The sequence below is a fragment of the Mercenaria mercenaria genome, chromosome 5 (assembly GCF_021730395.1).
Source record: "Mercenaria mercenaria strain notata chromosome 5, MADL_Memer_1, whole genome shotgun sequence".
Classification (NCBI taxonomy): Eukaryota; Metazoa; Mollusca; class Bivalvia; order Venerida; family Veneridae; genus Mercenaria; species Mercenaria mercenaria.
This window is the reverse complement of record NC_069365.1, coordinates 91315373-91340846: the sequence shown is the minus strand read 5'-3', so window position 1 is coordinate 91340846 and position 25474 is coordinate 91315373. Positions and strand designations below refer to the sequence as shown.

Sequence of the window (25474 nt, the reverse complement as noted above, 5' to 3'; positions counted from 1 at the left end):
TCATAAAATTAAATATTACTGTATTTCTTTTAATAATTTCCCTTATATTACAAGTAAAATATACAATATTCAACTACTATTGTACAACAAAATGCTAATTAAGCCAAAATCATACGTGGGGGTTGTGTCCACTGTACCGATAAGGAGTAGTAGAATTGTGATGAAATCGTCAAATATTTCAGGCATGATTTAAATATCTTTCTTAGAACAATTTAAAAAGTATTACAAGTAAAATATACAATATTCAACTACTATTGTACAAAAAAATGCTAATTAAGCCAAAATCATACGTGGGGGTTGTGTCCACTGTACCGATAAGGAGTAGTAGAATTGTGATGAAATCGTCAAATATTTCAGGCATGATTTAAATATCTTTCTTAGAACAATTTAAAAAGATTGATGAGAAGATTCTTTAGAAAGGCATAGAATGCAACCAAGCAGAACAATAACTTACTCTGTTTAATTCAGGTCTTTTTTGTCCAGTATATAACTCAGCCGTCATTGATGAATACATTGCCTTACAGTAGTGTTGCTGTATTTATATGTATATATGTATACACTCATAGACTTTTATAATCGGTCACTGTTGTAATTGCGATAACTTTGATAATATTTAAATTACACGACTGAAATTTTCTCGATCACCTTTGTTCCCATATGCTATTTATTCGTGAGGGTAATTTTCCATTTAAATGGCTTGAACTAATCTTGCGTGGTGGTATACTTTATTGTTTTATTTTCAGCGTAGTCTTAACGAAATATATGGAAATCATAGGTGATTATAAATGTCTTTGAGTGCATAGTGAGTAAACAGTGCTACTTTAAAGTGTGTTTTCTTAGTATTGTCCGTAAGTAATGACCTAGCGCTCATGCATATTCCGTATGTTTCCGTAAATTAAAATTCGGTGTTGGAACCTAAATGACGACATAACTATTGAAACACCAAGAATATACATTTCTTAATTAACATCATCATGTCGCATGTACAGATATAGATACAGATTATCTAACAATCTCGTGGTTGTGGGCTGAAGTCCTCTATCTGACCATTTCATTCGCTTTCTTTCATCTGTAAACTTAACAGACGGAAAATATTCTACTATATTCAGCATTCTTCTACCTGCATTTCAATAAACTGTTCTAAAATATGTCGACTAAAATCTGCAGGACCGGGCAAGTATTCTTTCATTAAACAGACAATTCATGGAACTACCGACAGTACATGAAAATAAATGTTTCATAAAACATTTTAAAAACAAAAGTAATACCGATATCATTACATTGCATTGAATAAAATTGATGTAAACTGAATTCGACCCCATGGAAGCATGCGTAGAATTCGGAGAGCTTACCACTGCGCCACTTTGTCATTGGTTAACTATAACGTTTAGATATTTTCAGGATACAAATATCGCGTAGAATACTGAAAACGCCTGAAGATTAATGAGTGTCATTTCAATATGTACGGACAATAACAAGGAAAAATAAATACAAAATATTTTTAAAAGAGGTTAAAAGAATGTTTTCGCACAGTACACGATCGATATGAACTATAAATCATTGCAGTTGATCAGATAGATTATTTATAATTTGTAAGAATAAATATAAAAGAAATCTCTTGTTCATAAAATTTCTGTAAGTAAAATGTTAATAATTTCTTGATAAGTAACTGATTTATCAAAAAAAAAAGATATATTAAATTATAAACGTGTTTATTTGCCATGTTTTTCTAAATTATTAGCAGATCGTGCAGTGACTAGACAAATCTACCCGCTTGACTTACAGTTATAGTTTCTGTTACACCTTTATTATGTCAAAATGGGTAAAACCGGATCTGCTATAGTTTTGTCTGGTTGCGTGATTTGCTTCCAAGGGATCTTCCTACAGATTGCATATTCGGTAGCAAAGATTGCGGAGAAATTGAACCTCGTTTTGATATATTGTCGTAGGGAAAATTATCTCACGTAAACTTGTATAGCAAATTGGTATTCTTTGGACCGTAGCATAGCTCATATCGTACATGGCTCTCCGTAAAAACGAAGAATGCTTAAATAGTTTCAGAGAGTACGTAACATCTCCCGAGTGTCATTACGGGTCCTCTGTCATAATCTGTTGGTTCTGTAATTTAAGCAATATTTGCACATTTTCCCTAGGGAGTTTTGAAAACATACTACAATATGAAAATGCATGTACCAAATGCATTTCAGACTATAATCGTCATACTAGAATATTCGAGGATCTGTATGAAAAAAACAACAACAACAACAACAACAAAAAAACAACAACAACCACAACAAGATTCATATCAGTTTCAGCCATTATATCTTGTCAAACGAAAGATAAAATAATGAATACTAGTTACAAGAAATATTCAATCTGTGTATAATAAATGATTTGTTTGTAATCAGGCTAAGAAACTTTTTCTGCCTACTGTAACTTTCATACAATGCAAACTGCATATTTGAGGCTTGTCTTATGGTTTGTATCCGAGATCCTAATGTAACGGGACTTCTATATAACATGAATAAAATCAAATATGTTGTGAATGATATTAGATATGTCATGATTCAGTAACTTTCCAATAATGTATGAGTACAAAGCATTTATACTAAACAAATATTTCGTTGTAGCAAAATTTCAAAATATAATCATGATTAAGTATACTACTTAGGAGATATTTGAATCATAGAATGACCTGTCTATCATTCTAACACGACCAGCAAATAACCTACATACATGTAGAGCAAAAGCTATCTCGGGTTATTCTGCAATAAACCACTTGCGTGCAATGACGTCATCCGATCCAGATGCGTAGCACGGTCGTAAAAAATAGTTACAATTTTTTCTTACACAGAACAGAACAGAACAGAACAAAAGTTTATTCAGTAATTTGTACATATAGTACCTCATTACATAATATACATTGACATATAAGATATGATCATGTGACAAAGTTGTTGAAAACTTAAACTTTAAATGGAGAACGGATCGTAACAAGCTGTAACGGGCTGGTCTTTTTACCCCAAGACACCCCAAAACACAGCAACCACCATGACACCCAGCATCAAAATAATCACTTATTTGATACTGTAAGTGGGTAACTATATAACATGATAACTCAACCGCCTAACTGTAAATAAAGATGTAGCAGTTATTTCCCTTTCAATTGGTGCGATTTTGACAGACAAACAAACCTTAACATGTAAACTGGGAGGTCCCGGGGCAAACACAGTTGATACTAGTTTGTCGTGTTAGTATCGAAATAATTTCCCAAGTGTGATTTATCGTAGATAAACCACGTTTGGGAACTTATTATTTCTTAATTAATAAGAATATTTAATCCAGGGTCCTATTGTTTGCCTATTGTAACGTTGGACTATATATCATTCATAATAATAGCTTAACCCTCATCTGGTTTGCCTATTGTCTATCATTCGTCATAAGACATTAATGGCTTCGTATAATAGCCAAGTGTTGGAGGAAAGCAAAAATATAAGAAAGAATATACATAGGGTCAGTACAACTCAATAATATGAGACGTCCTTACACAAAGGAACAGCTGAAAATCTGCTAAAATATATGAATAACTATCTCATTCCTCAGCTTGTGGACGTGTATAAATAAAGTTCTTAAAATGAAGCGCTGTGAATTTTGACACCTAAGACGCGTTTGGAAACAAAGTTTAAGTATTGAATATGCAATTAACATTAAGGTTTAAAAAAATAAAGAAAGCAGGCATGAAAAATCTTTTTTAAAAAAGGACTATCGTTATGCTTTCAGGTAGCATGTTCATATGTAGCTACCATTATTTTTTGAATAGAGAATGTTTCAGAGCTGTGAGATTATTTTTGACTAATCATTTATTCTTGCCTACCTAGCGGGGATAGTTTACATTTATCCCAGCACGCGCCGGAGATATATATTCCTGTATTTCCTTAGGGAAAAACCTTGTCTAAATACGCTCAGTTTTCCATTCCACACTGTCCCTCGGGAAGGGAAAAACCCGTCTTACACAGGCAGGCATGTAAGATCCTTATAATCAAATCATGTTAAAGTTAGATCACAGCCAATAATTGAACTGCTTAAAATGTATAACCAAGCAAAATCTGTCATTGAAATCAAAGATCAAAATGCATCAAAAAATGAGTGCAACATGAATGTGTCAATTACGAATGACCGGTAGTAACTTCACACTTCAAACTTCACACTTCAGACTTCACACTTCAAACTTCAGACTTCACAATTCAGACTTCAAACTACACACTTCAAACTTCACATTTCAGACTTCAAATTTCACACTTCAGACTTTCCTATTATTTGTATGTGTATTAAACATTATATATTTGAAGTGTGAAGTGTGAAGTTTGAACTGTGAAGTATGAAGTGTGAAGTCACCACCGGTCTTTATTATTCGGTGGGTACACGAATATGACTAACATGATATTGTTTCTTTAAATAAACCTTTCTAAATATAACCATTAACCGCTCTACATACACCGAAACCGTGGCGTGCTATTTTAAGCAAACTAGAGTTTTTAGGAAAGGGAAGTAAATTATAAAATTATCGATTGCAAGTACTTGTTAATATTGAAAAGAGACCCAATATGGGCGACTACAAGACAAAGCTGGTAATTGCTGCTATAGATTTCGGAACAACTTACTCCGGATATGCGTATTCCTTTCGACATATCTTAAAAAAGGATCCATTAAAGGTTAGTTTTGTTTTCTATTTCGAAACAAAAAGTTTGAGAGAAAATAAAATCCAATATTCTATTTTTAAGTTTGATGTTTCGATAACAGCCCGTTGTAGAAAGAAATAACTATGTAGCAGCCAAGCATTCGTGCTAAAAAGAATGGTTCTATATATTTTTTTTCTCGAATTAATGAGCTGAAGTTGAAATAAAATATATCGTGAATAAAATAAATTATGTTGTGAATGAAATTAAATATGTCGTGAAATTAAATATGTCGTGAATCAGTAAATATCCAATAAAATATGTGTAAGAAACATTTATACTGAACGAATATTTAGTTGTAGCAAACTTACAAAAGGAGATATTTGAAACATAAAATGGTCCATTTTGGAAAAGTCCACACGTATATACAAATGTTTTAGTCGAAAGTTTAATATATTATTGCCTTACGGGGGTGGATTGCAAACATGTATTCATATCAGACATATGATACAAAGATATAGGTCAAACGCCAAAAATATATTTCAAATGTATATATTGCCATAGATAATAAATAACATTAAAAACTCTAATGATGTCATGTATTTGATTATTTTACTTTATTTAATATCATGTCTTCACTTTAGACATACGAAAACATTTGGACAGACGATAATGGCAAGTTACAGACATCTAAAGCGCCTACTACTGTCCTTTTTGAACCAAATGGGGAATTCCACTCGTTTGGATATGAGGTAAACTACATAGGGGATATCTGTTTGTTTTGAGTGAATATGGAATAGCTCTATATCTCACCGAGAAGTGAGAAAATTTCAAATATTTTCATGAGCACGTACCTCATTATCTATACTCACAAAAAAACAAACAAATTTTCTTTTTATTCTATGCCTAATTACTTGAGATATTCATTTAGCAAAAAAAAAAAGAAAAAAGATCTCAGCGCGGGAAACAGACGCGCGTAAATGAACATGACGTCAGACGTGTTGTGACGTTAGAAAGACGCACATGACATAAAGTTCCATTCTATTTTATTTCTTGCTGCATAACGTTATGAAATTCTCATTAAGTAAAATAATTTGAATCGAGAAATATACTATAATGAACAAAGAGCGACTACAATTTTCAGCCTGTGTTAAGCAAAAGACTTAAAATTAATACACAATGTACAAGTAGATCGGCAAAGCTATATATTTTACAGTGAGTGATATGCAATGAGTGATATGGATTATATCTCACTGATAGAATACAGTATTTCATCACTTAGTATAAAATAAACTTCTTTATATCATTGTATGGTCATCTGGACTGATTCACCATGAAATAAAAATTGGTATTTCACATTGTCAAATAATAGATTGTTATCTAAAAGGAAAGATACATATTTGTGGACAAATATTTACAACCATCTGAGGCCCAGAACCAGGACCGGGCCCAGGGGGCCCTGGCTGAGGCGTGACCTATTCTCATCAAAAGTTGTACCGAACTGTTTTGGCAAAGGAATAATATTTTCTCTAACCAAAACTGCACAGGATGCCACCATTTCATACATATTTTTCAAATTATTCTAGGTGCAGACCCCGAAAAAACAATGGGTGTACCCCCTCTCGTACCTCGAGATTAGGCCAGAAAAGCAGAGACCCCCTAAACACCTAAAGTGATGGTAATATCCCGTCCCGTATCTCAAAATTAGACCAAAAAATGCACCAGAGCCCACCATTTCATGCCTACTAGACATAAGTATATTTCGAAAAATTTCAGGAGGACCCCCTGACCCCAAAAATGATGGGAGTACCTCCTCCCGTACCTAAAAAAATAGACAAAAAATGCATCAGTGGCCAACATATCATACATATATTTCAAAACTTTCCAGGAGGAGACCCCCTGACCCCCCTAACACGAGCAGAGAGCTCACTACCATACGTATCTCCATTCGGCGCTATGCGCCTCGCCGGTGACGTCTTCGTTCTAAACTGGTGCCCCCATGTATTATCAAGATCCGGGCCTGCATCGTAATTAAATCTTGCCAAAACAAACTCAGATTCAATATCAGTACAAATTGTATTAAAGGAGTAATTCAAAGCAGCTTTCTCGTATTACAACTATTAGAAAACTACATACCACGGCTAGTTAGGAAACAGTTCAAATGCGCTTACACGATCATTTAACTTAAACGGGGGTTACGTATGATTCATACACAGTCATGATCAGCTAATTTGTTCTCAAGCATGGCAGGATGTGTGCTAAATCTACAATATCTTTTACTTATATGTTAGATATTGTAAAAATTAAATAAATCCGTATCACAACTACGTTTATCTTCACGCAGACTTTTTGTTGAAACTGGTCGATGGACCAGACCTGTTAGTAGGCTACTAAATGAAAGAATATGTAACGTATGTATCAAGTTAGATGACGAGTTTCACTTTTTAGAATGTGTTTTATATCATGATTTAAAGAAATAAGTACATATCAAATTATCATTGAAAGAGACCAAATATGCATACACTCATTGATTTAATGAATACAGAAAACAAGAATGTCAAAAAGTATTAAAGTATGCACGTTGGAAAAGCCTTTACTGTTAGAACAAGTGAACTGTATGGAGACATTTATCTGTAAGATATATTTTGTACATCATGTTTATAATGTCAGTGATCATCCTAAGTAATAATAAAACAAGAAGAACAAAATATATGTGACAATGCATAGAACTATTTATGCATCACATGTTAAAAGGTTCACAAGCTTATCAGACGGAGGTAAAACTGTTATCCGGTTATAAAATAACAGAATATTGTTAAAATATATTTCTTGTTGTAATTGAACTTAAAGGCGGAAAAAAGTATGCCGACTTAGCTGATGACGACGAACATCATGGATGGAAGTACTTCAAACATTTCAAGATGAACTTGCATGGACAAACAGTAAGAAACAAAAATTTTAATCTCTGTCGAGTGATTTAATTTTTGGTTTTTGTTTGATACATGAACTTGTAACAAGATTGAAATATCCTACTCGTATTCCATTGTTTTAGATACAGAGATGCGAATAATATATTGTCAGTGCATATTTGTTTAAAATAGAAAGCAATTCTAATACATCTTGGTAAACTATAATAATAGTATCAAGTTTACATTTTGCTCTTTACACCTTTACCGTTCTATGTATTTTAAACATTAACTTAATTATCTCTTAGTAGTGTATAGCTGATATTGAGGTATAATGTATATGTATGTCGAGCTTGCATAAATTGTAGCGACTGAAACGCAACTTAAAACTGAGAGATGATCAGGGGAAAAAGATTTTGGCTATAGATGTTTTCGCTGCAGCAATCAAGTTCCTTAAAGAACAGCTTTTTGAACAGTTAACGTTAAAGGTGAAAGATATGGAAAAAACTGATATTTACTGGGTTATAACTGTTCCAGCAATTTGGCAATACAGTGCAAAACAGTTCATGAAGGAGGCATCTCTAAAAGTAAGTTTTCAAATGATCTATCTACTAATTTGTGCATACATTATTCTTTTGACATTTGGACACTTTTAAAGATTGTTTATTTAGCAATTAGAATATTTGGAAATTTGCCCTTACATTTTAAACAGTATTTCAAAATTACAGTAAAATGTTTATATAAAAGAAGAATAATCAGAAATATTTACTACAGAAGTTAGGTAATATATGCCAATGTGTTTCGTGATGTTAATTTTAGAAACAAAATTGGTTTATTGGCGTCTTGGTTATCACTTAATTTCAGTAAACAATCAAAATAGTTTATAGCAAAATTTGTAGCAGCTGAGTGATATCATTTTTAGTTAAAGAATAAAAAGAATAAAAACCACCACCACCAACAACAACAAACTACTAAAGCTTTTTGAAGTGCCAGTAAGTTTTAAATTTCAGGCTGGTATACCAGCTGATCAGTTTACATTCGCACTCGAACCAGAAGCAGCGGCGATTTATTGCAAGCAGTACGAAGCGTCTAGATGTGTGGACGAAGATGGAACAACAACCATTAAATCTTTTGCGCCTGGCTCACAGTTCATGGTTCTGGATCTTGGAGGAATGACTTTTCTTCATTTTTTAATTATTATCTCTGTTCTTTCCGCTGGACATACTCATTAGCTTTGCTTTACACGTGATTATATCATTGAACTATTATATCAAACTTTACATAGAATTATATCATTTCCCTCTTTACGATTATTTGGCGGGAAATATATGGTTTAGTCTAGTCGTCTCTCCGTCTGTGACAAAATCGTGTTCACAAGTGCGTTTCATTACCTATACATGTATTGCCTTTGCCACCATTTAAGCAAACCCATACCTTATTCTACAGGAACACAATAAAAAAATTATACAAAAATCATTGAATTAGTACTTAATGACAAAGAGGCTAAACATATAATGACAATGTTAGAGACATAAAAACTACATTTATTAAATATTTCATAAATTGTAAAATATATTCAAAACTTTGCATGCTAATTGCATATCCTGTCATCATACATCAGGGATATTTTTCACAATTAGAGCAATCATCATCAATCAAAATTTTAAAATTCAGGCACATTTAATGGAAAAACGCCTGGAACATTATCCTCATTTTCACCATAGTTTCCTCAAGCACACAATTTGCTCTATGTTAGGGGATGATTTTCTCTCGTGATTTTATATAAGATCATATTGAGCCCTCTTAATGACATCTTATACTAGCCTCTTGCACTGATAACTTATAACTGATACAGCAATTATGAAAATACCGTAGATTGTTGTAGTTTTGGTACAGTAACTACAGTTCATTCTTCATCTGCCGTTTACATAAATAAGCCTTTGCTGCATATTTGCAACTTCTAGGAAATTAGTTGTGTGAATGACATGTGAAATGCAAACTTAGCAGGAGAAGCTCGTTTAAGTTGTACCGGAATATTCTGATGAACATCGGTGATTTCTACATGTAATACAATATGAAATAATGGTAGATTAGAGAAATGATTTCTATTAAATGTAATGCAAGATAAATAATTAATTGGTCAACTGTAATATTTGAAAGTTTTCTTTTAATTCGGAACAAATGGTTATGTGATATTCTAATATAAATACATCAGAAGGGTGACAAAGACTTCTGCAATTATTACATATGTACAACAGTAAAGAACCTGTACTTCATTGGAGGTTTTCAAAGAACTTGGTACAAGTGTTTATCATAATGAGAAAACATGCCGAACGTAAATTTCAGTCATGTCGGTTCAAAGTGAAGGTCATATGGTGAGATCAAATGTCAAGTAGACAGCAGTTGTGTCCGCTCTGCATCCTGTTACCCCTAAAAAGTATTATCAAACAACATGGCCCACAACTGGGAGAACGCAACGTTTAGTCATATCCGTTCAAGGGCAAGGTCGTACAGTGCGATTATACGTCAGTATGAAGTAATTTACGTCCGAGTCATATCTTTTAAATCCCCTAAAAGATTTTTAAATAATTTGGCGCGAATATGTGTCGTAATGAAACAACGTGCTGCGTGCAATTTTTGGTCATGTCAGTTCAAAGTTAAGGTCATACGTAGAGATCAAAGATTAGAAAAAGTTTAAACCCATTATAGGAATTTCAAATAAGTAGGCTCAGCAATGATTGGTCAATGAGCAGAACGCAATATTCATTTCTGTTGAATTTCGGTCAAAGTTGCAAAAATCAAGGGTTAGACTTTCACAATCTGGGCCCAGTTGTTCGAAACTTTTATAGGGGATTAAGCTTACAGTTGATTAACTTTTAGGGTTAGTTTTCGACACTTTAGAAGACTTAGAAAAACACATGTATGAGTTAAGAATTATGAAATTTGAAAATTCTTTACAATAAAATCAAAACATCATACTAGTGTTTCCCACCAAGACTAATGTTTTGAATCAAAATTTAACAAGCGGTTAGTTTAATAGCCGGTTAAAGTTTCGAACAACTGACCCCTGTTGTACGCTTTGTATATTCTAAATCTATAAAAGGACTTTAAAATAACTTGTCATAACTGGTTACCATTCAACAATTTCCAGTAATGTTGGCTCAATGTAAAAGTCATTTGATGAACTAAAAGGTGAGGTAAACAGTGTTCATGTTGAATTGATATCTAATTGAGCCCTTATATAAAGTATTTTTTAAATTTAGACAACTTTGCACGAAAATTTGCCATACTTAGACATCGTGAAGAACACAACACAACTAAATTTACTTTTCCATTTAAACATATATGATTAGATGCACTTTTATTTATAACAATTTTCGTTTAATAATTGCGAGCTTCCCATTAACATTAACTGAAAAAAGGAACAAATGATCTTATTTTAAAATAGAGTTTTACTATCATAATGTAGACATTTTGTCAGACTGTTAATTTAATATATCTTATCTTTAGGTGGCACTGTCGATATAACATCGAGCGAAGTTCAGGCAGATGGTGCGTTGAAGGAACTGTACCCTCCAAGCGGCGGACCATGGGGTGGAACTTTGGTAGATCGAGAAGTATACGACTTCTTTGAAGCCGTTCTTGGGAGCGATGTCTGGGAAATGTTCAAATCCACTAAGAAGCTAGATGCCCTTGAACTTGCTGCAACGTTAGAAATGAAAAAGAGGCAATGTAAGGCGAAGTCATCAGATGAAATTACAATATCTCTGCCAAATTCCTTATATACTTTGTATCACAAAATCAAAGGCAAGGATCTACAAAGCGATTTGGGAATAGGCCAGTTTGTCAAAACGGTTAGAATGAGAAATGATAAACTCCGTGTTGGGAATGACAAATTTAAAGAACTGTTTGAAAATGCCAAACTCTTGTTGCTTGAACATTTGAAAGAACTTTGTGATAAACCAGAACTGAAAAATGTATCTACGTTGATGATGGTCGGTGGATTTTCAGAGTCGCCGATAATGCATAAGGCAGTTATGGAAGCTTTTCCAAACAAGCACGTGATCATACCACAGGAAGCAGGAACCATAGTAATGAGAGGTAAGCTGTAGAGTTCTTACTTTCAATGTAGAAGTCAGGTCAGAATAACATGTCAAACAACTGCGAAAGTGTTCAAACTTGCCGAAAGTTACCGGTATTTTATAAACTTGTATTTTATAAAGTTTAGTTTCTATGAATGAATTGATGAAATTACTGTTATATTAGTGATTGTAAAGAATGGCAACACGTGGTTCGTGAAGGTGCTTATGGGCTACGTGTCCAATATAAAAATGCTTCTGTTTTATAGTCTACGGTACAGGGGAGGTCACAATTGAAAATATTAATATAACTGCTTTGCTTTTAAGTGAACAGATGTTTGTTTTTACAGCTTATACAAATACAATATATTCACTTTGTTATGAATTTGAGTTACCGTTGTTTCACTGACGATCATTAGTGTGTGACATTTTACTGAAAATAAAAAGATACTTTTAACACTCCAATAAAAATGAACTATCGAATATTATTTAACAATGCAATACATTGCTGCTTTTAACACAATTTTGTATCAGACTGATGTTAAAGTACATCACAGGATGTTGCAATTATTTTGATTTAGATAAATGATTTTAAACTATCCAAACTTCATTTATTTTTATTATAGGGGCAGTTATTTATGGTTTTAAGAAAGAAATAATTCATTCGAGAAAAATACCATTTTCATATGGTAAGTATGACTAAGTATAAATAAATATTCACATCTCTCTATGTCTGCTCGACCTTATTTGAGAAGATATAAAGTACAAAAGAACACCAAAATGGGTAATGAACAAGTAGTCTGTAAAAATATGGTCTCAAGAGCAAGTTTGACTTACTAGAATCCATGGAATCCAAAGTCATATCAAACTTGTCTTGTAAACCGTGCCATCCACGAACAGACACTGAAGGGGAAAGCGGTATCAGACGGAGTGCTTTTATATCCATACGCAAGGTAGATTAAACAAATAAATATTTGATATGTTCAAACGTTGTTTCAGACGCGCTTTAAGGTTTGTATTTTAACGTACTGCGGTTAAAATTTAGTGAAGGCCTTCCATAGCTTGTATTAGCAGCTACCTTGTTGTAACAACATTTTGACACAATTTTTGTTGTTTTATAAAAAGAAACTGACAAGATATCACTGATTATCATCTATATAGTTGTCCTTTACAAAAATAAACGGTTGCCATGGAAGCAGTGAAATCATATATAGTTCAAGGGATTTTCTGATAGAGTTGGTTCTGCCAAACAATTTGGTACCTGCATGTATGAAAAAATGTCTTGTGATGGGGTTGTGGGTGCGAGGGGGTGCATGGTAGACGTTTTTGGCCCCCGTACTGTATGTATAAATTATGTCAGTATCATATCTTACTGCTATAAAAGCTCAACAGAAAATCTTGCGATTACGTTTATAAAAACTCTTGTAAGTACCTTGTTTGACATGTGAAGGACTATGGCAAAATCCTAGATAACTTAAAACTTAATAATAACAAGGTGTCATTAGTCAATACATACGATTTCTCTATATGGAATCAACTACTTTATCATATGATCTAATAAATGGCGAACTAACTGCTTTAACTGCTGCATTTATTGCATGTAATTTCAATAAAGTTTTTTTTTCACTACCAGCATTGTTAAACATTATACCATATGGACTTGTGAAGAAGTTTATACAACCTTTCCCTTTTTATCAAAAAACATTCATGTCCGATTTGAGAATGCGGCTTTCCCATAGGAAATTCGTATTTCCATGAGAAGAAACTATGCATCTCTTGTCGCAGATCTGATTCCGTATTGTTATTAAAGAGTCTTTATGTTGTGACTTAATTCCGTTACACAGACAGACGTTATAACTGTATTGTATCATAGCTCGGTGTTTTTTCTTCACAAATTTGGTGCAGGTAAATCGTATACACTGAGTACAGTGTGCGGTAACTAAAAGTGTGCAGGTATTTAATACCCGCACGCTAGTTACCGCACTGTTGGATAGGAGAGTATGCCAGCGTGTCTGGAACAGTAGACAGCGAAGTGTATTTTATTGATTTTCTGCTCTCGCATGGGTTTATTTTACCTGGGCTTTACACGTTTGTATAGCAAGGATTTTAAGTACTCACTTGAACTGCTGTATATGGCAATGTGGAACGCCTACAACTACCATGTATGGATGGCTATGATACAAAACAGAAAGAACATTAAAACTCTCGGGTAAACGATTTTTACTCGGGGGCTATGCCCCCTCGTACAAATCGTTTACCCTTGAGTTTCAATGCTCTTTCTATTACTTTGAAGGGTTTAATGTAGGAAGGGGGCTACGTCACAGTTTGATCAAAATAGAGAAAGTGGTACCATTTTCATTCTCCTGGGAATTCCCCATATTCTGAATAGTTTAACTTTAACTGCAAAACTAATGTCAATATTAATGACGTCACAAATTTCCACAAAACGTGTTAAGTCTATAGCAGGACTCTTTTCTTAAATTTAACGGATTAAAGCCATTACGATACACCGTTATATTCTGCTGGCATAGTCATCCTTTGAGTATTTTAAATAGAAAATTTTGAAAGTTTACTTATGAAGGAGTTCTATATTTAGGGCCTTTAAAAATGATTTTCCTGGTTTATTTGTTATTTCAAAATCAAACTTGCAAGGTAATGATGTGAATCTGAACAAATGGATTTCTAAGGACTTTTAAAACAAATAGAAGTAATATATATGTACACTTGATAGCTTTTTATCGTACTTGATAAATGTGTATTAAACATAATATCTGATAAAATAAATGTTGTACCTTAAACATGTGTTACTACCGATCTATTTTTACAATACATTCCATTCATGGGTTGTCATAGTCGCCTCGTATACATTGTTATAACTGGAAATATCTTAAAAAAATTTTTTGTCTATCCGTTTTAAGATATTCATTACCATTTTTTTCAGGTATTTCGTCAGCAGTTCCATTTGACCCGAGAAAACATCCGGCAAATATGAAATGTTTGAATGGCTTCGGTTTCGAAAGAGTTGAGGATGTTTTTCACGAGTTCGTCAGAAAAGGACAAACGGTGATTCAGGGTGAAACGAAGATTCAACATTCTTTTATGACATCATATGATGGTACTGCTTCTGTTGAAGTTTATCAGACACCGGCAGACAAATTGGCAGATACCAGTTACACATCCGGGCCAGAGTTTGAGAGAATCGGAGAACTAAGTCTTATTCCAAAGAAAGAAGGAAGACAGCAAATTGATGTCACAATGACATTTGGTGGTATTGAGTTAGAGGTGGAAGCTAAAGACACGGGACGCAAAATAAAGTGATTGCAAAATTTGATTTTCTTACGTAAATATATTTATTAATGCACAGCGTATCGTACCTCGGTAGGTACGTCTTTATTCAGAGAGTGTGTTATTTTCACGTAGATCATAAACAATGACATGTATGTATGTTAAATGAATGAGAAGCCATTATATTTCTCTATTAGAAGCGTAGTTTTTATCAACCATTTATTGAAGATAACTGACAATTTCTTTCTCTCTAAGTTAGAGCAATAACTTTTATTTATTTTATTGCTGTTTGTGGTATCTGGTAAAGGGAGACATCAGGTTGTTAAGTAACAACTGAACGCCCCTTGTGTTTCAAATAAGGCCCTTTATGTGACAAAGTACAGTAATTATGTTAAATGCTGTTTTAACTTGTATTGTTTTTCATTGTATGAAATTTTGTACTGTGTATCTTTATGAAATCTAAGTTGTTTAATAATTTAATGGGGTCACATCAATCTGAAAGCCTCGGACAAAAACTAAGACAAAAGAAAGTAAATATGAATAAAACCATACTAATTTATAAAATCTGTCTGTTCGATAATAAATAATCAGATGTAAGTAGTTGTATAACTGTTTGATTACCTAAATGCAATAATAGAGTTATCCTACATAACACGAAAACATACATTGTACATTATTTATACTTTTAACTTTTTTTCCTGACATATGTTATTCCTTTATGCTTTTATTTCACATTTCACCTAAATGTAAAAAAGAGGTGTTTATTTGTTTTCTTTGCTTTCATTTATAGATTTACATTATACGGACATGACTGTCATTTGTAACGATTATTATTTGCAAGTGTGGTGTCGGAAAGGCGTTAGTATTTAATGTCAAACATTCAATATTTTGTTTATGTTCATCACTTGAATGGCGCATATATATTTGAAAAACAAGCTGCACAACAAGTCAATTCATTGAGTTGATTTGTACAAGCATGATCATCATTGTAGTATAAAGTTCATTGCTATAACGAAACATGATTACAGGTTGAAACAAATGGCTGAAATCTGCCTGGCTTAAATGATTTTAAAAGTAAATAAGCATACATTCCGTATTATAGAAAAGTCTAAAAAAAAATAAAGAAATTATTTTCGAATCTATACATACACTTCTTTAGGGTGAAAGCAGTTGAAGTCAAAACACATAATGATTTGGTCGAATAAAAGGTAGAAATAGTATTCATTTAAGCAAATGTGTATGAAGACTCTTTGAAAGCATAGAAAATAAACATGTAAAGAAATAGCGGGATTATTTTGATTCTGTTCAAGATAGGTAACGAAATATACAACATTCCTCATGCCTCCAACACCGACCTAAGTGGAGCTCTTTTACACTGAAACTTTGAAATGACCCTATGATAACAAAAGGCTACAATTAAAAACTCACTGAGCCCAGGTACAACCAAAGTTTTACGACTGCCACTCTCAAAGGTTGTTAGAGTGTAGATCCTTTGGAAATAAAACCACAGAAGATCAGTTGGAAGCGTAGAATGTAACCACTTCCCATCCACAGAATTATGCCGAACTCAGAATTATTGATTTGGCTTGATATCTATGCGAAGGATACGAAATAATAAAAACATTAAATAAAGGTACAGGGCAAGTATTTACAACAGTATTTAAGTGCCCTGTAGCGCCTGCAAAGCGTCTCCCCATGCTTGGACGCAGTATTGTCATCTCTTCTGGTCCTTTGAAATTAGTATCGTTGGGTGCATTCAATTTGAGTTTAATAGAATTCCACTAAAGTCGGTGCTAAGTGCCATGAGGGTTGTTGTGAACATTTCATTACCTCTCATCAACAGACTAAATCAAACCAGCTTGACTAGAATGAACTTCAGTCGATATATATACACCATTGCGAATAATGTAGACAAATGTGGGCTTTGAAACAACTGAATACATTTGACATCCACTATAACATGGTAGAGCTCAACAATTTCAGGAAACAGACTAAAGATTGCATTATTTGTGTGATACTGGTAGTACCTTCATTTTATGGAGAGCTCCGCAAATTTCTGATTGTCTAAATACATGAATTTGTACTGCTTCAAGATGTTTCATCAACTCTTTATCGTGGTGAAGATCCATTAGTTCACTCTTTAGCGGGATTTTAAAAATAGAAACACGCTACAGCATATAGTGGCTGATTTGTGCCTTTTTTATTTTGTTCTGTTGCAGCGAAACAAGACAAACGTCGTTATGGCTCTCCCGTCAAACGTTACCCCGCAAAACATCGCCCAACCTAACCTTGCCCCGACAGAGTTGTCCCGACGAACGTTGCTTTGCCAAATATCGTCCCGACAAACGTCGCCCAGCCGAATATCGCCTCAACAAACGTCCTCCACCGAACGACGCTCCGACAAAAGTTGTCTCGCCGAAGATTGCCCAGCTGAATATCACCCTGACAAACGTCGACCTGCCAAACATCGTAATGGCGCCTCACCGAACGTTGTCCCGCTAAATGTTGACCCGCCGAATGTCGCCCCGACTAACATCGCCTGCCAAACGTCGCCCCGCCAAACATCGTCATTTCGCCTTCATGAATGATATGATACTATTTATTGAATTGGAGAAAGGCAGTAATATTTTAACAGTTCTGGAATATTTGTCCCTGATAAATTGTAACCACCGGAAATTACTCACTCCTTTAACCTTCAATCAATCAGTGAGACCGCCAGTGATATGATATATAACTTAGAAATTACAAGAATTCGTGAAAAGTGATAGACAGATGGCAGTATGCGTACGTGTGTGCGTGCATGCGTGCCCGCCCGTCCTACTTTTGTCAAGATTGTAATTTTGTCGTGCATTGGGAGAGTACCTAATGCTTGCCTCATTGAGATGGATTGTCGCGAGCAAACGCCAGATTCCTATTAGAAAGGTCAATGTTACACTTGGGAGAGGGGGTTGAGCAAGGGTCGTCAGATCATATCCGATCACTAATTTAAAAGTTAACACTCGTAGAGAAATATTTTTTTCATTTTCTCAGCGATGCAGGTAGTGTCATCCAAATCATGCCCTTAAGTAAGGCGGGGCGACGATTTGCTGGTTCAGTTAAAACTATTTTAAATTCAACTGATATTTTGATAATATAAGTTTCAAAATGATAAAAGCTATAAAACACCTCTTACAATTACTTGATACTTGTAAGCGCCAGCGAGTATAAGTATTTGCGAGTATAATAGTGGGAATGTTTTGTTTTCGAAATTTCCTTGAATATTTCTCCCCCTCCAATCGGTGTCTTTCAATTAACGTATTTCAATTTCCTTTAAAATGTTTATATTGGGACTTCTTTTGGTGTAACCTGTTCACAACAGTGACGGTTTACCTTTTTCTTTATCACTTCCTGCTTAAAGTTGTTCAAGGATTGTGTAATAAAGAAAACAAAATGGTGGGTAAATATGATTTGTATGTGTGAAATTATGCTGTATTAATTGTGTTCAATTTTGATTGCATAGTAAATCAATGATTTGAGTAGACGGGAGTGAAAAAGAACAAAGTTAAACTAAATTCCAACTTTCGGTTTCATTGTTAAATGGAAAGAACCTCATTTGCATATCGATAAATTAGACGATCAACTGTAAGTTATATTGTCCCAATACTCGATCACTAAAGGAATCCAAATATTTGGAATATATTAGTAATATGGTGGGTTTGATTACATTTATAAACGTTAGTTATTTTCAATAATAAAAAGCTGTGTATAAATAATACAACTGTGTTGCAGTTTTCATGTATAGGGTTCTTGCGAGAGGTATTTTGGTATGCTTTTAACGTCTCAATAGTTTAAATCTTCTTGTTAAACGGCATTTAAGGCTTGACTTTAGAAATGTGCTTTTGTTAATGGCTATATTTGTTTTAGTTTATTAAGGCAACTAATTGTATCTATTTTATCAAAATCGATAAAACTATATTGCTCCATGTTATGGTTTCATTATTGGCCATGTATCATTAGAATGAAGATATTGTTACACTTTTATTGAATATCTTGAATCGTTTAGTAAACTGTTGAATGACTTTCACCTTCATTTATTTACGTATTCCTGGTATCGAAACTGCAGGGCATGGGCTTAATTTTTATTTGGACGTTTCACCAACTATTACTTGCGATACACATGAAAACAAATAAAGAGTGCATATCGCTAAAATAGTAATAGAAAAACCAATAATATTTTAGTAGTTTATCATTGTTCTTTTACTTCGCTCGTGTACTAACTTGCAAACTCAAGACTAGTGTGGGTCACCTTAGCTATGATATTTACTTTCTTGGATGCCAGACAGGATTTTTCTTTGTTTTTGCCGGTGTTTAAAAATCTCATCTTACATTCCGTGGTGACTGACCTGCGGAAATTTATTAATGAATGGATAAATTCATACGCTACTATAACAGAATAGTGCTTAAATGAAAACATTTGTTTCACTTATTTCTTTTATTAATTGAAAAATACGGTATGCAAGAACAAGTGTCTATTACTTGATGAAGGTGCGGATGGAAATATCAGGCTCTCCGGTAACTGTTTTGCGGTAACGCTACAAAGCCTCGTTACCGCATTAACAGTTACCCGAGAGCCTGATATTTCCATCCGCACCTTCAACCAGTGAACGATTTTTATATTCTTCTCAAGATGTGTGAACACTGATGATAAAAATCAACGTGATTATTCATAGAAAATGAAATTTATAGAATTCATGTACAATCAACCTGAATTTATATGATCAATATGCAAATTATCAAATGGTATAACTTTAATAAAATGTGGCCTTTTCATTAGAAATTGCAAAAAAATTCCTGTTTTACGTTAAATTACGTAACAAAACATCAGTAACAAATCTGAAAAACATAAGAAGCTAAGGAGCTCAAGTCGTTTACTATAATTATAGCTGGTAGTTCATTTCATGAAAAATATACTAATCATACCTAAATATGTAAGATATCTTATTTCTGGGTTTATTTTTGAAAGTCATATAAGATTTTTTTAATTTGAAGGCATCTGCACCGCGGTTGCTAGTTGGAGCAATAGACTTTGGAACGACATTTTCTGGTTGGGCTTTCTCATTCAAACATGATTATGAAAGAGACCATACGAAAGCAACTGTGAAAATGTGGAATTCAGGAACGCTCACAACCGAGAAGACTCCAACGTGTTTATTATAGAAACCAGATGGTACTTTTGAGGCATTTGGCTACGATGCAGAAAGTAAATACAGAGAACTTGCAGACAACAATGATCACATGCATTACTATTTCTTCAGACATTTCAAAATGTCTCTCTTTAAACAGATAGGAAGGGTAATATCATGTTCCTTTGTGTTCTACCATGTCCTAATTGTCGTAAGATTCAGTTATAAAATGAATTTAAATACTCAATGTGCAGAAGTGTACATCTGAATAAGCGCTGGTTCGTTTATATGATATGATACATTAAAGTGCAATATATGTATTGGGTCTCAAAAATTGCTATATTGAGATTGTTTTACACAGGGATTAAACAGGGAGATGACACTAGTAGACGAAATGGGGAAACTATTTCCCGCTATTGACGTATTTGCTATGTCCATCGAATATTTGGTCAATGATATGATGCTTATTGTGGAGCAACGAGTCACTGCACAGTTGAGACCTGAAGAAATTCACTGGGTTATAGCAGTACCAGCAATCTGGTCTGACCCTGCAAAACAGTTAATGAAAGAGGTGGCTTCAAAGGTTTATCATTTTCCTCTTATATACTTTAATCAACAGAAGAACAAACAAGATTGTTAATCAAAAAAAATAAACTATTATAAAATTAAAAGAGGCGGCCTCAAAGGTTTATCATTTACCTCTTATAAACTTTAATCAACTATTGACCCTTATAAAATTCGAAATGTGTGCATCTTTAACATATGTAATTATACTCATTCTTACGTTTACTAGAAGGCTGTTGATGAGATAGGTTTTTGCAAAAATCATATAATTTTGGACTGCAATGTACGTAATGTAAGGTAGGAGTGTTCATGTTGTTCAAATAGAATTTACAGACCTGAAAGAACTATTTTTAAGAGTCTCAAACATTTTAAGAGGAAAGTTAAACCATTTTGATTATTTACACATGTCGCATACACTTGAAATTACAACAAGAAGTTTTGATTTAAAATATGATATGGTTACTATTATGATAACAGAAGATTGATTTGGGACTGCGTATTGTGCTTGAGAGAACTTTATGAGGCATGGACCAGTAGAGGCACGCAAATACCGGGTGTAATCAAGCGTTGTTTTTATCTTAACAAAAATTATTATAAACTCTCCTGAATCAAAGAACTTAGAACTTTTCATTTACCGAGTCAAGAAGATGTATGAAAGTAGTCGAGCCTTAGGCATGATTTGGAATTGATTAAAATCTAGTGCAAGGATTTTGATTAAAATTATCGCTGTTTATTAGTGAAATATACAAGGTAATTTTTAAAAAAAAGTTTTATTGACGAATATTAAAGACATATATATGTATATGCAGCCTGACAGTGTAATGATACATTCAAATGCATTCTTATTTGCAGGCAGGCATAAAAAAGGAGCAACTGACAATAGCCCTTGAACCAGAAGCCGCTTCAATGTACTGTCGCCATGTGCCTGTCGACACAGCTGTTGATGCAGATGATGTTACCATTGCTCAGTTTCCAGAAGGCACTAAATACATGATACTGGACGCAGGAGGTAACAGAATGAAACAAATAGTCTACATGAATACTGCTAATACAAATGCTAAGAGTTGCGCTAACAAATTCAGCAAGCAAATTATATTCTTCATATAAATTTTTCTGTTACTAATTCAGTATTTTAATACCATTGCTCTAGTTTAGGTGGCATCAAGTTCGTGTTTCGTCCATAAAATTCTTTCGTATTCATGCAGGTGTTGAATATCTTTAATATGTAGGCTACATCATATGAAATTTTGTAGTCGTGATATAACTTGTAGCAACACATATCTGCATTTTGATGAAATTATTATGTTTTAGGGGAGGGGGCGGTGCGGGGGAGGGACTGGAACTATTATATAAATGTTGTACTAAGGAATAACGCCACAAATAGTCATGCTATAAATTAGTAATGTACGTACATTGTACAATGTAAGAGTATTAAATTTTTCAAATGATTGTTTTATGATTATTATAATGTAAAAACTAACCGCCCGATGACGGAAGGGATGAGACAAAAAGTCTGGTCATCCATGGTTTCGAGCGATGAAAAGGTAGAAAAAACAAGGGACACGGCCGAGGACCATGATATCAGTCGTTCGAGTAAGCTCGCATACTCGAGCTATGAATGGTTGAGCGAGCTGAGTTTCATTTTTTTTGGTAAAAATGGAAATAACGTATTGTATATAACCGGTTAAGCATTTAAGTATCACTGTTATTAATTACTTTATCTATAGGAGGGACGATTGATATCACAGTCCACGAGGTACAAGATGAAAACACCCTACGAGAGGTGGTAGCTGCTAACGGTGGCGGATGGGGTGGAATAATGGTTGATAAAGCATTTGAAGATTTCTTGAAGGAGCTTGCTGGTAAAGATGTTTTCGAACAATTCAAAGTGCAGGAGACAGAAGACTGGTTGTGTTTGCAGCGAGAATTTGAGGTTAAGAAGAGAGAAATAAGAATAAATTCCGCAAGGCGGATACTTATGCATCTTCCAGCATCGTTTGTCGAATTGTGTGAGAAAGAAAGAAAACTCTGTTTCACTGATATAATTGCATTGACCAGATATGCAGAGTTAGTAGAAATAAAACGGGACAAAATCAAAATATCCAAGATTGTATTCTTCTATTTGTTTGGAGATCCCACAGAGAAAACTGTAATGTATGTGAAAAGAATATTGAACTATAATGAAACAAAAGATATAAAAGCAATTCTGATGGTGGGTGGGTTTTCTGAGTCACCGCTGTTGCAGCATGCTGTCAAAGAAGCGTTTCCAGAAGAAAAGGTCCTTATACCTTCAAATCCATCATCAACAGTACTGAGAGGTGCATTGATGTTTGGTCATAATCCTGAATGCATAACTGAACGAATTTTGAAATATACTTATGGAGTCAATACTACAATGCCTTTCAAAGCATGGCGACATCCGATAGAAAAAAAGAGTGGACACGGACGCTGGGGTCCGATGTGATGACATTTTCAAAACATTTGTAGAAAAGGGCCAGAAAGTAAAAGTAGGGGAATTTCAGGCGAAGAACATTTTCTCAACTGTTTACAAAAAGCAAAAGAAAGTAAGTTTTGACTTTTTTGTATCCGAAAAAGTGAATCCCCATTATATAGATGAAGAACAATGTACTAAAATTGGACATCTAAAAATAAGGTTCGACGAACCAGTGGAGAAAGTAGGACGAATGGTCAAAGTTTTAATGGCGTTTGGAGGGACTGAAATTATTGTAGAAGCAGAAGACAAAGAGACCGGAAACAAAACTGTAGTAACATTGGACTTCTTGGGTTAATACTTTCCACTAACCAAAACGGTTTTTGTTAAAGACCGATGTTCAATTCAATTCATATTCTACAGAGAGGTCATACATTGTAAGTTTAGAATAATGCATTTTTCAAATAGGTGTATACAGCTGTTTAAGAATAACAGATCGAATGCCGTTTTCGTGATTCAGGCACTCATACTTTTCCTTGGGGTAGATGTGTTTCAGTAGAAGTGAAAATAAATAATAATACAAGTATAGAAATGTAACAAAATACTGTAAAATACTGGGAAGGCTTTCACAATTATTATATTTTTTAAAAGATTCCAGATCGTAATAAAATTGTGTGACGAAGTAGTTATTTTCTTGTGGACAACTGCCTTCCAAAATGAAAGGCACCAAATTTCAAATGAAGAATTAGTATCATCAATGTTTTTTTTTCAACTCAATTGCCTAAAATCAGGTAATCCAGTTTATCTTTTACTTTAAATTTATGTATTGTTAGCCAGATTCAAATCTTAAGATTACTCTGTCATTGATTTAATTATTAATTATTATATGATGCTCAGAAATTACAGAGAAGCCGGTAGATTCAATATGTTTTATTTTATCTGAAATAGTTCACATTTTATTTGGCAATTATACATTTTATATATCAGTTTAAAAATATATAAAAAGTTTATATATCAACATAAAGCAGCAGCAACAAGATAATCCTTATATACATAACTAGCAAGCCGCACTTGAGAAGAGAAAACCGGAGTATATATATATGACAGCTATTCTATCTTCAACTTATGTCTTTTACATGCTACTAAAAGAGAAGTTCTCCCTGGAAAAGGGTTTTCTTTGGGGGCTTCAGTACTTAAGAATACGGGGCTCGGTAATCTTTTGGAGAAGTATCTTAATGATTATTTACGGAATGAACGCGTATTTCATATTATGTATTTCTACAAGTTAAGACTTTACAGGAAGGAAATCACTCGGGGCAGATCCCATTTTATACAATGACGTTCATTCCGTAAACAATTATTACGGAATGAACGTCATTGTATAAAAAGGAATCTGCCCGGGGTGATTTGCCTTATGATATGAAATATGCGTTCATTTCGTATATAATCATTAAGGCACTTCCCCCAAAAGATTGCGGAGCCCCATTTTCCGAAGCATTGTAACCCCAAACGAAAACCCTTTTCCCGGGGAGAACTTCCCCTTCAGTAGTATATTAGCAGTGAAAGATAAATATCTGCAGATAACCGGAGTATATATATATAAGACAGCTATTCTTTCTTCAGCTTATGTCTTTTACTATTATAACATGCTACTAAAAGGGAAGTTCTCCCGGGAAAAGGGTTTTCTTTTGGGGCTTCAATGCTTCAAAAAATGGGGCTCGGCATTCTTTTTGGGGGAAGTGTCTTAATAATTATACATACGGAATGAACGCAGTTTTCATATCGAGGGTTCAACGCAATAAGGGCGTATCTACATATAATAATCATATGTAGATACGCCCTTATTGCGTTGAACCCTCGATATAAGGCAACTCTCCCGGGGAACATTCGTTGTAGCGACAATTACAGGTAGAAAAATCACCCGGGAGTGATTCCTTTTTAATCTATATTGTTCATTCCGTATTTGAAAATAATAAGGAACATAACGAAATAATTTTGTACAGTGCATTAGTTACAAAATTCACTCTATCGTTACAAGTTACAGAACCATTAATTAAGCACGTTTTATTGCTTATACGTTTATATTATAAGGTAATTTTCCCTATATGAACCCTTATCAATGCATTTCAAATTTTAATACCATATATGGATATGCGCTCGTGTGCACTATTTTGGCATTTCTTTGATTTGAAAATAAATATTTAATAGCAATTTAGGTTGCATACGATACCAAACGTTTGCACCAAAACTGTTCACTCATTTTCTTTCAAAGCACCGCGGAGATAGGGTTCAGAGTAGCTTTCATGCTCGCAAGTTTACCTACAGATATATCTTTTCAACTTTTATCATATATATTTTATGTCCTTGCATT

At 33.9% G+C, this 25474-nt stretch overlaps 3 protein-coding genes across 7 annotated transcripts; all 3 read left to right on the top strand.

Annotated features, from left to right (window-relative positions):
- The first annotated feature begins 4552 nt into the window (after positions 1–4552).
- On the top strand, positions 4553–15717 carry LOC128557212 (heat shock 70 kDa protein 12A-like). Of its 2 annotated transcripts, XM_053544286.1 has the most exons (8): positions 4553–4712; positions 5321–5428; positions 7527–7618; positions 7951–8169; positions 8593–10118; positions 11093–11683; positions 12288–12350; positions 14603–15717. In XM_053544286.1, exons 6-8 carry the CDS (start codon positions 11245–11247, stop codon positions 14977–14979), a joined length of 879 nt encoding a protein of 292 aa, XP_053400261.1. In that variant the 5' UTR covers positions 4553–4712; positions 5321–5428; positions 7527–7618; positions 7951–8169; positions 8593–10118; positions 11093–11244; the 3' UTR covers positions 14980–15717. The 2 variants fall into 2 exon arrangements, with proteins under 2 accessions (XP_053400261.1, XP_053400262.1); XM_053544287.1 differs by lacking the exon at positions 8593–10118.
- Positions 4605–8814, top strand: LOC128557407 (heat shock 70 kDa protein 12A-like). The gene is made up of 4 exons (XM_053544767.1): positions 4605–4712; positions 5321–5428; positions 7951–8169; positions 8593–8814. Exons 1-4 carry the CDS (start codon positions 4605–4607, stop codon positions 8812–8814), a joined length of 657 nt encoding a protein of 218 aa, XP_053400742.1.
- A 334-nt stretch (positions 15718–16051) lies between the features above and the next one.
- On the top strand, positions 16052–24020 carry LOC123557917 (heat shock 70 kDa protein 12A-like). 4 transcript variants are annotated; one of them, XM_053544284.1, is made up of 5 exons: positions 16052–18378; positions 19975–20185; positions 20470–20691; positions 21525–21681; positions 22400–24020. In XM_053544284.1, exons 2-5 carry the CDS (start codon positions 20150–20152, stop codon positions 23134–23136), a joined length of 1152 nt encoding a protein of 383 aa, XP_053400259.1. In that variant the 5' UTR covers positions 16052–18378; positions 19975–20149; the 3' UTR covers positions 23137–24020. The 4 variants fall into 4 exon arrangements, with proteins under 4 accessions (XP_053400259.1, XP_053400257.1, XP_053400260.1 ...); XM_053544282.1 differs by having other exon boundaries at positions 19975–20277; XM_053544283.1 differs by lacking the exon at positions 16052–18378 and adding an exon at positions 18387–18635 and having other exon boundaries at positions 19975–20277.
- The last annotated feature ends 1454 nt before the right edge of the window (positions 24021–25474 follow it).